The 14,158-nt window shown below is 40.1% G+C and overlaps 1 protein-coding gene across 1 annotated transcript in view; it reads left to right on the top strand.

Moving 5' to 3' along the window:
• Positions 1-1,638: 1,638 nt before the first annotated feature.
• The window catches only part of SLC9A4 (solute carrier family 9 member A4), a 40,572-nt gene continuing 28,052 nt past the window's right edge, over positions 1,639-14,158 (top strand). The window contains exons 1-2 of the mRNA XM_075265158.1: positions 1,639-2,018; positions 5,743-6,206. Coding sequence (XP_075121259.1) covers positions 1,820-2,018; positions 5,743-6,206 — 663 coding nt within the window. The 5' untranslated portion in view covers positions 1,639-1,819. The remainder of the gene's footprint in view (positions 2,019-5,742; positions 6,207-14,158) is intronic.

Raw genomic sequence — 14,158 nt, 5'->3', positions numbered from 1 at the left:
ATTCCTACGAGGGGGCTCGAACCTGCAATCTCATAATCATGTGTATAAACCTTCTGTATTGCAGGCTACTATACATGTCATTGTAACACTGACATTATGTGTATTAAACCCAACCTCCTGCTGGGTCTAATAGACTTCCATTCACAGTGTATTTGATAATATGCACCAAATGCCCCACTGGGAGCCTGTATGTAGGGGAAACTGATCAGAAACTTAGCATGCGGATGAATTCACACCACCACATGATTACAGAGCAGAGAATGGACCTCCCTGTGCCAGAACACTTTTTCAATCAAGATCATAATATCATCAATGACATGAAAATTTTGGTTTTAAGGGGAAACTTCAAATACAAAAACCACAGAAAAGTGTATGAATATAAGATGATGACTGTGTTTGACACACTCCAGGGGGGCTTGAATCTGTCACATGGGTTTATGTCCTTCTACAGGAACAAGACCTCACATCACCAATCGAAGCATCCATAAAGCCACTCTTTGAACTGATAAGGGCCTTGTGAACTGATGATTTGTTTACTTGTGTGTACCAATTCCCTAATACTCTCCCCCCGAAACATTCTATTCCTATGTGTCTCTTTTTGCATAAATATGCATCCTTCAGAAATTGTGTTTAAACTATGTCTGAGGAAGAGGCCTAGAAGCCTCGAAAGCTTGCAATCTGTCATCATTTTAGTTAGCCATTAAAAAAGGTATCAACTATTGAAGACTCTCAAATTTTTTTATTTTTTTTTACTAAAAGTAAAAAAAAGTACTAAAAAGTACTAAAGTACAAGCATAGTAGCAGCAAACATTATTATATAAGCATTGTGATATACTGTAAGATTACATAACCTAGCTGCACTATATCATAGACAGACTCACTAATAGGAACACAAAACTATAAAGGACCTCGATTGTATTTCACACAGGAACACACATATTTAATGAAACTGTGCATGTATTGAATTGTGTAGTGCTGAACAAGAGTAAGACTATAAATAACAATCAGCCCAGCGGTACAGAAACTATTTCACCTGAAGAAGGGTGTAGTCTGAGGCCCGAAATGCGTTGTGTGAGTTTTTTTTACCAATAAAACTGTGTTTTCTAACCATTGAGAAGAGCGCAGTTCCTTAGTACCAGATTTATCACTGAATCTGAGTTGCTGGTCCTTCTACTTCTACATTGGTTGGTAATGTTGCTCAGACTACTTGTGGCAAGATCTGGACGCTGGAAAAAATAACATTACTCTTAAATACTATTGAAACACTTCCATTACATTGTTATTGAAGAAAAATGTACCAAAAATAAACCTCAGTGCAAAGATGGAATTGTCACATTGTTTGTATTACTATGAAAAAGCAGTTGACCTGACTGTTCACAAGGTGGCAACCTTGTTATCTGTGAGCACAGACTGGCAGGACTTGTGTGTAGTAACCACACCTGTGTACCGCACAGCACTGCTCTCTGTGTATCAGGTTTCACCATGGCTCAGAGTCACTCACTAACGTCTGGGTGGATATACTTGTTGGCGAGATTACTGGACAATATTATATCTTTACACTTATAAGACAACATGAATGATATCTTAGGTAAATACACAAGCAGGTGACATTCCTCTTAGAGTGGTATCACTGTTTCACAGCATTGTATTAGATCTGCTTCCAATGGTTCCTTTTCTGTAACATTGTAGTTACATTTACAGCACATCCCTTTTAATGCTTCATGGGTGACGCGTTAAAACATTATTTACTGTCTGCAATACAATGTATTCGTGAATATTTATTCCTACTAAATAAGTAAGACTGATTTATATATAAAAGATGGGATTAAACATTCTTCTTACAATTCTGATGATTCTCAAGACCTCAAGTGGAAGTGCAGAGGTCACCACTGGGACCCCTGTTACAGAAGGTCCGGAAACAAGTACAGGACTACAAGCCTTCACTGTGGATTACAGCTTGGTCCAAATCCCCTATGAAATCACACTATGGATTATTCTCGCATCATATGCTAAAATCGGTAAGTAGTTTAAGACATTAATGTTATGTTTCCTTCTGTTTTAGAATCATTGGTCCCTTAAAGACAGATTATTCATTCGTCTCCATTTCAGTAATTATTTGTAATCCACTAAAATTCTGCTATTAACAGTCAGTGTTGATGCTGCCTAATGAGTAAATATGATCTGAAAAGGTTAATAGGATATTTTAAGGTTATAAGCACCTACAAAGTTCCTTCAATGGTATGTTTACACACAACAGATTTGTTACAGAAACGTCTACAATTGTGCCATATATCTGAAAGAAGTTTATAATATTGCACTACAATGCTGCAGAAACATTCTAGTCACATGCATAAAATGGATTTTTTTTTTAGTACATAAAAGTTTTAATTTAGTGTGAATGAGCAATGTGTGAATCTAAATCCCATTATTAGTATTTTATTTTATAGTATAGTATTATTTGCTTAAACAATTCAAAGAGAAAAGTCCTGCAAGAAGGATTTTCTGTACGAATTTTTCTAAGTAGAAGCCCAGTGGACCCCGTTATAGCCCATGGAGTATGTAGGTTTCGCTGGTAACCGCTTTTTAAGTGGCGGGGCTTCTGTTCTTTGGGTCCACTTAAAGAAACCCAAACACAGGTGTGAACCAATCACCTGCTGCTTCAGTGCCAACAGTTCTCCACTCCCCTGCTGGTCCCTGTTTCTCCAGCTCCAAAAATGGCATATTCATATGACAAGACATCACTCGGTGTAGTGGTGACAGGTTGACACCATTAAAGTCATTGGTATTGATATGATTAGCTTCATTGCATGTATGTAATAAGTATAGGTTATGTGTTTTGTGAGGTAGTGAAAATATTTATAACTTATAATGTTTTGATAATTGCTAAAAGTAATTCTATAACAAGGTATTTGCTACCATGTTAAACCTTCAATATTCAATATTGTATATATACACCCTCATATACAGTCCTATGAAAAAGTTTCGGCACCCCTATTAATCTTAATCATTTTTTGTTCTAAATATTTTGGTGTTTGCAACAGCCATTTCAGTTTGATATCTCTAATAACTGATGGACACAGTAATATTTTAGGATTGAAATGAGGTTTATTGTACTAACAGAAAATGTGCAATATGCATTAAACCAAAATTTGACCGGTGCAAAAGTATGGGCACCCTTATCATTTTATTGATTTGAATTCCCCTAACTACTTTTTACTGACTTACTGAAGCACAAAATTGGTTTTGTAACCTCAGTGAGCTTTGAACTTCATAGCCAGATGTATCCAATCATAAGAAAAGGTATTTAAGGTGGCCAATTGCAAGTTGATCTCCTATTTGAATCTCCTCTGAAGAGTGGCATCATGGGCTACTCAAAACAACTCTCAAATGATCTGAAAACAAAGATTGTTCAACATAGTTGTTCAGGGGAATAATACAAAAAGTTGTCTCAGAGATTTAACCTGTCAGTTTCCACTGTGAGGAACATAGTAAGGAAATGGAAGACCACAGGGACAGTTCTTGTTAAGCCCAGAAGTGGCAGGCCAAGAAAAATATCAGAAAGGCAGAGAAGAAGAATGGTGAGAACAGTCAAGGACAATCCACAGACCACCTCCAAAGAGCTGCAGCATCATCTTGCTGCAGATGGTGTCACTGTGCATCGGTCAACTATACAGCGCACTTTGCACAAATAGAAGCTGTATGGGAGAGTGATGAGAAAGAAGCCGTTTCTGCACGTACGCCACAAATAGAGTTGCCTGAGGTATGAAAAAGCACATTTGGACAAGGCAGCTTCATTTTGGAAACAAAAATTGAGTTGTTTGGTTATAAAAAAAGGCGTTATGCATGGCGTCCAAAAAGAAACAGCATTCCAAGAAAAACACATGCTACCCACTGTAAAATTTGGTGGAGGTTCCATCATGCTTTGGGGCTGTGTGGCCAATGCCGCAATCGGGAATCTTGTTAAAGTTGAGGGTCGCATGGATTCCACTCAGTATCAGCAGATTCTTGAGAATAATGTTCAAGAATCAGTGACGAAGTTGAAGTTACGCCGGGGATGGATATTTCAGCAAGACAATGATCCAAAACACCGCTCCAAATCCTCAGGCATTCATGCAGAGGAACAATTACAATGTTCTGGAATGGCCATCCCAGTCCCCAGACCTGAATATCATTGAACATCTGTGGGATGATTTGAAGCGGGCTGTCCATGCTCGGCGACCATCTAACTTAACTGAACTTGAATTGTTTGTCCAAAATACCTTTATCCAGGATCCAGGAACTGATTAAAAGCTACAGGAAGCGACTAGAGGCTGTTATCTTTGCAAAAGGAGGATGTACTAAATATTAATGTCACTTTTCTGTTGAGGTGCCCATACTTTTGCATCGGTCAAATTTTGGTTTAATGCATATTGCGCATTTTCTGTTAGTACAATAAACCTCATTTCAATCCTGAAATATTACTGTGTCCATCAGTTATTAGATATATCAAACTGAAATGGCTGTTATAAACACCAAAATATTTAGAACTAAAAATGATTAAGATTAATAGGGGTGCCCAAACTTTTTCATAGGACTGTATATACAACTCAAGTCTTAAGTGTTCATTATGGCAGAGACAGGCAGTCTCTGTATGTAACACAGAATGGAGTTGCTCCTGCCTTTACTTCATAGTCCAATATTGTGCATATAGTGTTGTTTGAGGACCTTTGATGACATCAAAGGCCCTTCAGCCGCCCCATAGGATCACGCTATGTGGTGGGCGGAGCTACACACTTAATTGGGGGCGGAGCTAAATGCCAGGTTGCATATGAAACCCCACCCACCAAATGACGCAAGAAACCAGGAAGAAAGAAGATTTTACAGCAGTGAAAACTGATGAGTATGCGACATGGGAATACCCCTTTAAGCGATGTTCACACTGCAGCCATTGACCGCCCCGGGGTTTCTGTCAAACCCTGGGAAAACTGGACAGGGAACGGATTGCCAACGGTCAGCTTTAAAACCCATTCATTTTAATCATTTTTTAAAGTTGACGCCCCTGTCCATATGTGGCCTCTCTGCCTGGAAACCGTTTTTTTGTGTCCGTGCAAAAAAAAAAAAATCGGTTTTCAGACGGAGAGACCACATACGGACACCGGCATTCAAATGAGTGGGTTTTAAATCTGACCGCCGGCAAGCCATCCCCTGTCCCCTTTACAATGGAAACCCTGGGGCGGACAGCAGCGGTAGTGTGAACACCCCCTTATATGTTCTATATTAGAGTGCAAAAAGACAAAATGTGAGATGGTAACACCTATTTAAATCGGGGATATAACAGTTCTGAAATATATATATATATATCTGCCAACATATTGCCTCTTCTTAGGCTGGGTTCACATGATGTATTTTGGCACGTAATGTGGCACGTAGACGCCGCGGGAGCTTTTGCGGGCTGTATACGCTCCCATTGATTTCAATGGGAGCCGGGACCATATATGCGCCGCTATTTTGCAGCCGTGATTTTGCGTCTACGTGCCACATTACGTGCCAAAATACATCGTGTGAACCCCGCCTTACTGTCAAGGTGCTATCTGAAGGGATGCTCTCCTATAGCATCACATCATAGATTACTTAAATATCAAGGTCTACTGTATACAGCCACATATAACTGTAAAAATCTTGGTTTATTCACATCATCTTTATGAATTATTCAGTCTACTCCAATGTTCTTTCCAACATTTATATCATTCTTTTATTCTTCAGGATTTCATCTCTATCATAAATTGCCAGCGATAATGCCAGAAAGTTGCATCCTTATTGCCATTGGTGTTCTACTTGGCGGAATTATTTTTGGAACCGATCACAAATCTCCACCTGCTATGAGAACTGATATTTATTTCCTTTATCTCTTGCCCCCAATTGTGCTTGAAGGAGGATATTTTTTACCTACCCGTCCTTTTTTTGACAATATTGGCACCATAATTTGGTGGTCAGTGATGGGAACCCTAATGAATGCTTTTGGTATTGGCCTTTCCCTATATGGTATATGCCAGATTGAATCCTTTGCATTAAGTGACGTGTCTCTGTTACAAAACTTGCTATTTGGAAGCCTTATTTCCGCAGTGGATCCAGTAGCTGTCCTTGCTGTCTTTGAGGAAATTTCTGTGAATGAACAGCTCTACATGATGATATTTGGAGAATCACTGCTGAATGATGGTATAACTGTGGTAAGTGGCTATAAGTATATAGTATATCAAAGCATAATCCAACAGTCACCCTACACACGCTTTGACTAGTTTTCATGCTCCATTGAAGTCAGTTGAACCAACTGAGTGTTGAGGATTGCGACAATTGGATTTGCTGTATACTAGAGATGAGCGAGTACTGTTCGGATCAGCCGATTCGAACAGCACGCACGCATTGAAATGAATGGAAGCACCTGGTACTTCCGCTTTGACGGCGGCTGGCCTCTTAACCCCCCGCGTGCCGGCTATGTCCATTCATTTCAATGCGTGCGTGCTGTTCGGATCGGCTGATCTGAACAGTACTCGCTCATCTCTACTGTATTCCCCAGATTACGCTTTCAGGCAGATTTTATAATTTTAGCATGTTACCAAATTTCATAGTTAGTACAATAAAAATCATTACTTAACATCGTACAAAACACCTGTCTATTTAATTCAACCAGGAAAAAGAAATCTATTTGAATCAACAGGAGAGAGAGAAAATAAAATGATAGATCCAGAGGAAGACGAAAGTGTTCATAAGGAATGAGCAAATTTTCCTTTAACCCCCTTAAGAACGCAGGGTAGTTTAATACATCCAAAATTCATAACTTTTTTATTTACTTTCAACATAGCAATGTGAGGCCTTATTGTTTTTGTGACGAGTTTTACTTTCATGTGCGCCATTTTGGGGTACATATAGCATTGACTATCTGCTCAGTGCAAAGTAATAGTATGGCACAAAGACAGAAAGGGTTTAAAGGGAAATTTACATGCAGACCCCTGAGTGGCAATCCAATTTTAAGATTTATAGAAAGATATTGTATATTACAAATATTTATATATTCTTCAAGCTAGACAGTCTAGAAAGAAATGATGAAGATTTAACACAGCTGTGAAGCAGGGACCAAGCATAAAAGGGTAAAAGGGCACTGGCATGAAGCCCTGGGAAATGTAACACAGCAGTACGCTTCTCTAACAGACTACCGTAAAATGGCAGATGGAACATATGCAGCCGGCTTTTCCTGAACCCGAAGTGGCAGAGCCGACTGCACATGCGCGAGATTTCATCCCCCTATAGTACAGCGTCGGATGGCTATGCAAAGCAGAAGATCAGAAAATGAAGAGGGTCGTGAACAGAATTAACTAAGGGGCAGTGAGAGGTCATGACGCAGGTGTGGTCAGAGCACAAGAGAAACGCACCCTGTGATCCCTGAACGTAATTTGCATACTGCAATAAATTGATTTTTACAGAAACAGCGGGGAGAAGAATAGAATGGAAGGTGGGAGTAGAATAGACTTTTTAAAGGCTATTCCAATGTGCCGTTATTTCAAAAGGTGATTTTCTAATTATATACTCACTTTAAGGGCACATCCCATGCCTCCTCTGTCTGTACAGGGCTACGGACAGTATTGTCAGGAGAGGCGTTCCTCACAGCCCAGCTAGACTGTCAGGAACACCCTTCCTTCTGACAGTCTAGCAAGGATATCTGCAGCCCCGGGGGCACATAACGGGAAAGCCGTAAACATTTATTTTAATTATGCAAATATCACAATATTAATCCCCTTTGAAATGTGCATACTTGCACATTTAGCCTGTGTACTGGGCACTACGGACATGGGACAAGAGGTAGAAAATGGCTTATTTCTTTAAAATCAGACATATTACAAAAATCACAAACCTACAAATCAGCTTACTCAGTGCAGATCTACCCATATCGCATCCATCCATTGTATTGTGAGATGAAAGGGCTCTTGGTACAGGCTGGAAGATCACTTATAAGGCAAACAATGAGCTCAGACTATGCTCAGCTGGCAGCAAATGTGCACATTACTTGTGTTTAGGTAACTGTAACATTCAGTTAATGTATTTTTCATGATTCATACATGTGCTCGAGAGTACTGTGGTATAATAGATGAAAGCAGAATGCCATTTGCAGTACTTAGATCCCTGATACAAACACTCAGGCTGACATTTAATAATTACAAAGGAATAGATTGTTCTAATAATATGATAAAGGAAACTGACTCAGTTGATGGAACAATTCTCTATGTGACATATATAAGTGCATTTCACAAGCGGATCTATGATCTATACCCATGTAGGAACACCTCTGTGATTAAGATTAGGGCTACATGGCGACATGAAGATCATAGTGTTGCAATACAATATCACCTCTAATGTTATAAGAAGGGATTGAATTGCAAACTCCGATCTTAGATAACTGCGACATTTTTTGATGGTGGTCACAAGTCATCCATGACTTTTTTTTCCAGTCACTGACCACAATGTAACTTATGTGTAGCTTGTGAATCATATACAACATGTCTACAACTTGGATTTTTTATTTACAGTTGAGCGACAGCAAGTCACAAGCAAGTGTTATAAATAGTTTTTGGTCATAATTAGAGATGAGCGAACAGTGAAATGTTCGAAGTTCGATTCGAGTAGCCGTTCAATACTCGACTGTTCGATCGAACATCGAACCCCATTATAGTCTAGGGCAGGGTAGGCAACCTTTTTTGTTCGGCGTGCCGATTTAAATTAAAAAAATCAAAGATGAGGTCCTCGGAGTGCTGGGCAGTAATTGTAAAGCAGACGACACCTACACTAAAGTCATATAGCACAGGGGTGCTGTCATACTGTGATCCAAGCCACATGCGCTTACCACTATTTGCCTCGATACACATGTTCTTTTCCATTAGAAGCAATGTAAGTACATGCGTAACCCACAATTAGTGGTAATGTATGTGACTGGTAGCAGAGTGAGGTCATACCTGTAAAGAGCTGACACACAATGTACCTGTATGCGCCATCCAGTCCTCTGCTGTTAGTAACTTCAGTATTCTGTAAGGGAGCGTTCACACTACCGTCGGTGTCTGACAGCTAGTGTCCGCTGCTAATGTCCACACAAGATTTTGAACAGACATTAGCAGCGGACACTAGCTGTTGGACACAGACGGTAGTGTGAACGCTCCCTAAGTGAAACGCAGATTAATTTCAGTCACTTTTAGTTCCTGGTGGTGCAGTAACAGCAAAACCCCAGCCAGAAATTAATCAGTGTCACACTTTCAACAAAGTGCAAAGGGCACTGGTGCTCAGGAACTGGATTTGGCTATAATTGCATCTAGTTACAGTGTCACCACCCAATAGAATCACACTAAGGCTGAGGCCCCACATTACAAAAATGCAGCTTTTTTATTGCAGATTTAGCTGCGTTTTTTTTCCATCAAAGCCAAGAATGGCTAGAAAAGGAACGGGAAATATATAGGAAGCTTCTTATATGTCTCCCTCCTGCTCAATCTACTCCTGGCTTCGGCTAAAAAAAACAGCAAAATCTGCAACGAAAAAAAGCTGTTTATGCAACGTGGGGCTTTAGCCTAAGGCACAGGGAACATAGCTTTGTTACATATTTTGCTGCGTTTTTTTGAGCCTAAGCCAGGAGTGGACTGAGCAGAAGGGAAACGTATAAGAAGCTTCCTATATATTTCCCATTCCTTCTGTAGCCATTTTTAGCTTTGGTTGAAATAAACCGCATAAAAATCTGCAACAAAAACGCTGCGTTTCTGCAACGTGGGACCTCAGCCTTACGCCTCCTGCATACAAATGGCACGCATGTGGTTTTCACTGACCTATATGTTAAAAATAGGGGATGTATAGGACATATATAGGACCTGCTCCATAGTTTTCAGTTCTTCAATTTGGCCCAGATACACAGCCACAAAAAGAATGGCTGTATATATGGGTCAATTGAAATATATAGGTCTGTATTTTTATCCACAGTTGTAGATAAAGAGTCTGGTCATGTGTATTACAGCTTAGTAACTCAATGTGCCTCATATTAATAGCAGTTAACCCCATCATGTCCCTCACATTAACCCCCTGTGTGCTTTACATAAGGGTTACTGATATGTGAGACATATGGAGATAATAAGTGAACATCTTCATTATATAGGTCCTTCATTAGTACCCCCATATGTCTCACACATCAGTAACCCTTATGTGAGCCACACATGTGAGGGACATGATGGGGTTAACTGCTATTAATGTGAGGCACATGGAGTTACTAAAACTAAAGTAATAACCCCAAATGCCTGACAGTAATAAGAATAGTTAGTAACATACGTACCTTGTGTTTTTACTTTCACTTTGCTTCCTCTCCTCCTCACATGTAGCAGCAGGTCCAGGGAGCCCTTATCCTGTGCAGTGAGAGGCTCACCTCTGATTGGTGGGCAGTGAGAGAAGGGGGCGTGTCCTACACCGCAGCTCTATCAGAGCACTGAAGGGGGACGCTCTCTCTCTCATTTTAGTGTATGAAAGTTGCAGGCTTGCCTGCCGTGCTGAGCTGAGTGTGCAGCAAGGTTCACATCTCCAGTGTAGCAGTGCTGGCCGTGCGCTCAGCTCAGCTGCATCTCCGGAGTAGTCGAGCTGAGCGCACAGCCGGCAATGCTACATCTCGGCATAGTAATGCATTGACGAGCATTGATTAGCCGAATGCCATACAGAGTACAGCATTCGGCCAATCAACACTGGTTCTGCCGGAGGAGGCGGAGTCTAAGATCGTTCCACAGCAGTCTTAGACTCTGCCTCCTCACAGACGAGAATCCGGCAGAACCAACGTTGATTGGCCAAATGCTGTACTCTGTATGGCATTCGGCCAATCAACGCTGGTCAATGCATTCCTATGGGAAAAAGTCAGCTCCCGCATATCGCAAGTTGACAGGGATCCTGACCAGATAGAGTCCCAAAGAGCTGGGTGAGTGACATTCCCACCTAATTAAAGGTAATCCCTAGCTAACCCTGCCAGTACATCTATCCCTGTCTCACAGTCACATAGTTCACAGTCTCATATGAACCAGATATTAAATCCACTATTCATATAAATTGGAGGTCACCTGATTTAGCCAGCCAATTACTTTTTCTGATTTTTTTCGATGCCTCTGTTGTTGTAGTTCCTGTCCCACCTCCCCTGCGCAGTTATTGGTGCAAAAAAAAGCGCCAGGGAAGGTGAGAGGGGAATCAAATTTTTAGTGAGTTTGTTACCTGGTGTTCGACTGGAATCGAACATCTCAAACAGCCTGATATCCAATTGAACATGTACTTGATCGAACGCTGTTCACTCATCTCTAGTCGTAATATTTATCTTACAGTTGTACTCTTGTAGCACTTGTGCCCGTTTAGCCATAGCCTACATCTAGGCGCTGTTTATATGCAGCTTAGCCAATTCTGCCAAATGTTTCAGGTGATTGTTGTTCTTATCATTCACATCCAATTGCTGTAAACTACTATGAACTGGTTCAGTTGTTAGCAATGCTGATGAATCTACATTTACTTGGAATGTGTGTACTGTACATTTCTTTCAAGTGCATGCCTCACTGCAAGTTGTGCTTCCACCTCTACAAACTCTGCTTAGAGAACAGTTGCACAGCAACGTGTATGTTGTATTATATCATTTTATAATATTTTATTATATAAAACTTATTTTGCCTGATAAACAATGGAGATTGTCCTTTCTGAATTGTCGTCCCCCTATTTCTACAGCTGAATATCAGCTAATCTTAGCATTATTAAATGCTTGTAAGAGCAGTAACAGGGTTCCCCAATTAGCTATTAACTGTACTAAGCAATTAAAATGTGAACACTGTTTTAAAACATTAATGTCACAAAATTGCAAATGGAACAATCCCTCCATTGATTCACTAATGCATTTACAAACAGTGCCTGGTTTCTTATTGTTACTGGATATCAGCAACCTCTGAATTGCACATTACTGTAATGTAATCTAGAGCAAGTGAAAATGGAGAACATTTGCTTATTTTTATTCTTTACATGTAAAAATAATCATCCATATTAGATATGTAAGACACAATCCTTCAAACTTACCCACTGTCAGATGGATTAGAGGCCAGACCCATGCTCAGTTTGTAACGCACCGTTAAAGCTACCACGAGGGGCAGGTTGTTGTTTTAAGCAGTTAAACAGGACAGGAGCACTATACACTAGTGTGTATTAATACAGTCTTACTGTGTATGTTGCCATTATATAACAACAATACACTTATTGCCAAGAATCACTCATATCCCTCTTGTCTTACATGGCCTGATGTTATATACTATGGATTTGATTACAAATAGGGAACTATACAGAGTGTATCCCCTGATGTGAACTACTCCCACTACATATCATAAAGGGAGAGTGTTTATGGCAACATTTACTTTTTGACGCTCCTGTATTATATGGTCTAAAGTTGCCTGCAGTGTCTTAGCAGAGTGTCTTCATCTTCAACTCCCACTTTTATACTACAGTACACCAGTGGTGTACTATATATATAGTTTTATTTACATTTTAACCCCTTAACAAAACTTTTTTTCTTTAAATTATATACAAATTAATGTTAAACAAGCCTGAGAGTCTTCAATAGGTTCCTGGCTGTCATGGTATTGGAACACCGGCCACAGATCTTGTTCTAACTGCTGACGATCCTACCAAAAATGGCTGGGGGGGGGGGGGTGAGGGCAGGGATGCTAATGCCCATGATCAGTGTAAGCACTAATCACGAGCATTTGCACCATATAATACAGCAGAGGCCAAGTAGCTATGGCAGCAGCTTAGTAGATTTTGAAAAGGGGTTAAGGGGAGTCTGTCACCATAACCCAGTGTATTAACCCTGCCCTGAAAGTAAGATCGCTTATGGTCACCTTTGATGCCAGGATATCATCGTTTTGTTAATATTCAAATGAACTCTTTGCAGTGATGAGGGCATAACTGCTTACCTCTTTGGAATCATGACAAAGCCAACATTATTCCAAGGAGCTCAATTACTTGTCAAAAAGAGTGACATCTCGGCAATAGAGGCACTGATTCACAAGGGGAAAACACTGTTTGATTTGCAGGGCAGGTTGATTTGCTGACAAACTTCATTTAACAGTGTCAGCCATAATTATAAGTATTAATTAGAGATGAGTGAATCTTTCAAGATTAGATTTTGGCTTGGTCTGCCAGTTTAGGACAAGTGTTCGGTTCAAGTGAGAATAAACGGCACAGGCTACAAACGGATGTCATTCATATGCCAGACGTGCTTCCATAGCCCCTTTCAATCAATGAATTGAAGCCGAGGAAGCAAGGCTGCAAAATCGGACAGGAATAGAACCTGTTCCATATTTTGCGGCCTTGACTGTCAGCCCGCACATGGAACCGTGTAATTCATGGTCATGTCTCCAGGCCCATAGAAATGAATGGGTCAGTGTGCTATCTGGGGTTTTTTCCATTCATACGGTCATCTGCAGGAGGTTTTACTCCTTTCTAGCACTTTAATATAAATTCAAGTAATGTCAAAGTCACAGCAACAGATGATGCTATGGGTAAACTGATAATACTTGGTGGTAACAAACAGCCTGTTTAAAGCATGTGCTACTGTCAGATTGTTTATACATTTTAAAATAAAAAGATAAAAAAAACATATCCTTTTTTGATAGGAACAAGTTTGACACTACTACTTGTCGGTTGGCTGCCAACCACATTCTTACCCACTGTGGCACTCCTATCTGAACCTAGATTTTAACTTCCATTTAGCAGATCTGTTTAATGGATCCAAGAACAGATGCTAACAGATGGCCATTCATGTAAAAGTCAGTTTAAAAAAAAAAAAAAAAAAAGTCTTTACTATTGCCGGTCACAAAAAACAAGACATACTACACTTTTGTGTCCAACAAAACTTGGATGAAGTCGGAAATTGCATTAGTTTCTTTTAAAACAATTTGACACCCAATTGGCATCTATTTTCATGATTTTGCAACTGTTCAGATTTGCTGGGATTGTTTTTTTTTTTTTTTTTTTAAAGAAAATGGAGGAAAACACTATGGACAAGATGCTTATTTGTCTACAGCGGGTTCACACCTGCACCTGGTTTCCACTTTAGGCAATCCGTCGAGTTTCCATCTTCTGCCCGAGAAAC

The sequence above is a fragment of the Leptodactylus fuscus genome, chromosome 2 (assembly GCF_031893055.1).
Source record: "Leptodactylus fuscus isolate aLepFus1 chromosome 2, aLepFus1.hap2, whole genome shotgun sequence".
Taxonomy (NCBI): Eukaryota; Metazoa; Chordata; class Amphibia; order Anura; family Leptodactylidae; genus Leptodactylus; species Leptodactylus fuscus.
This window is presented reverse-complemented; position numbering and strand designations above follow the sequence as displayed.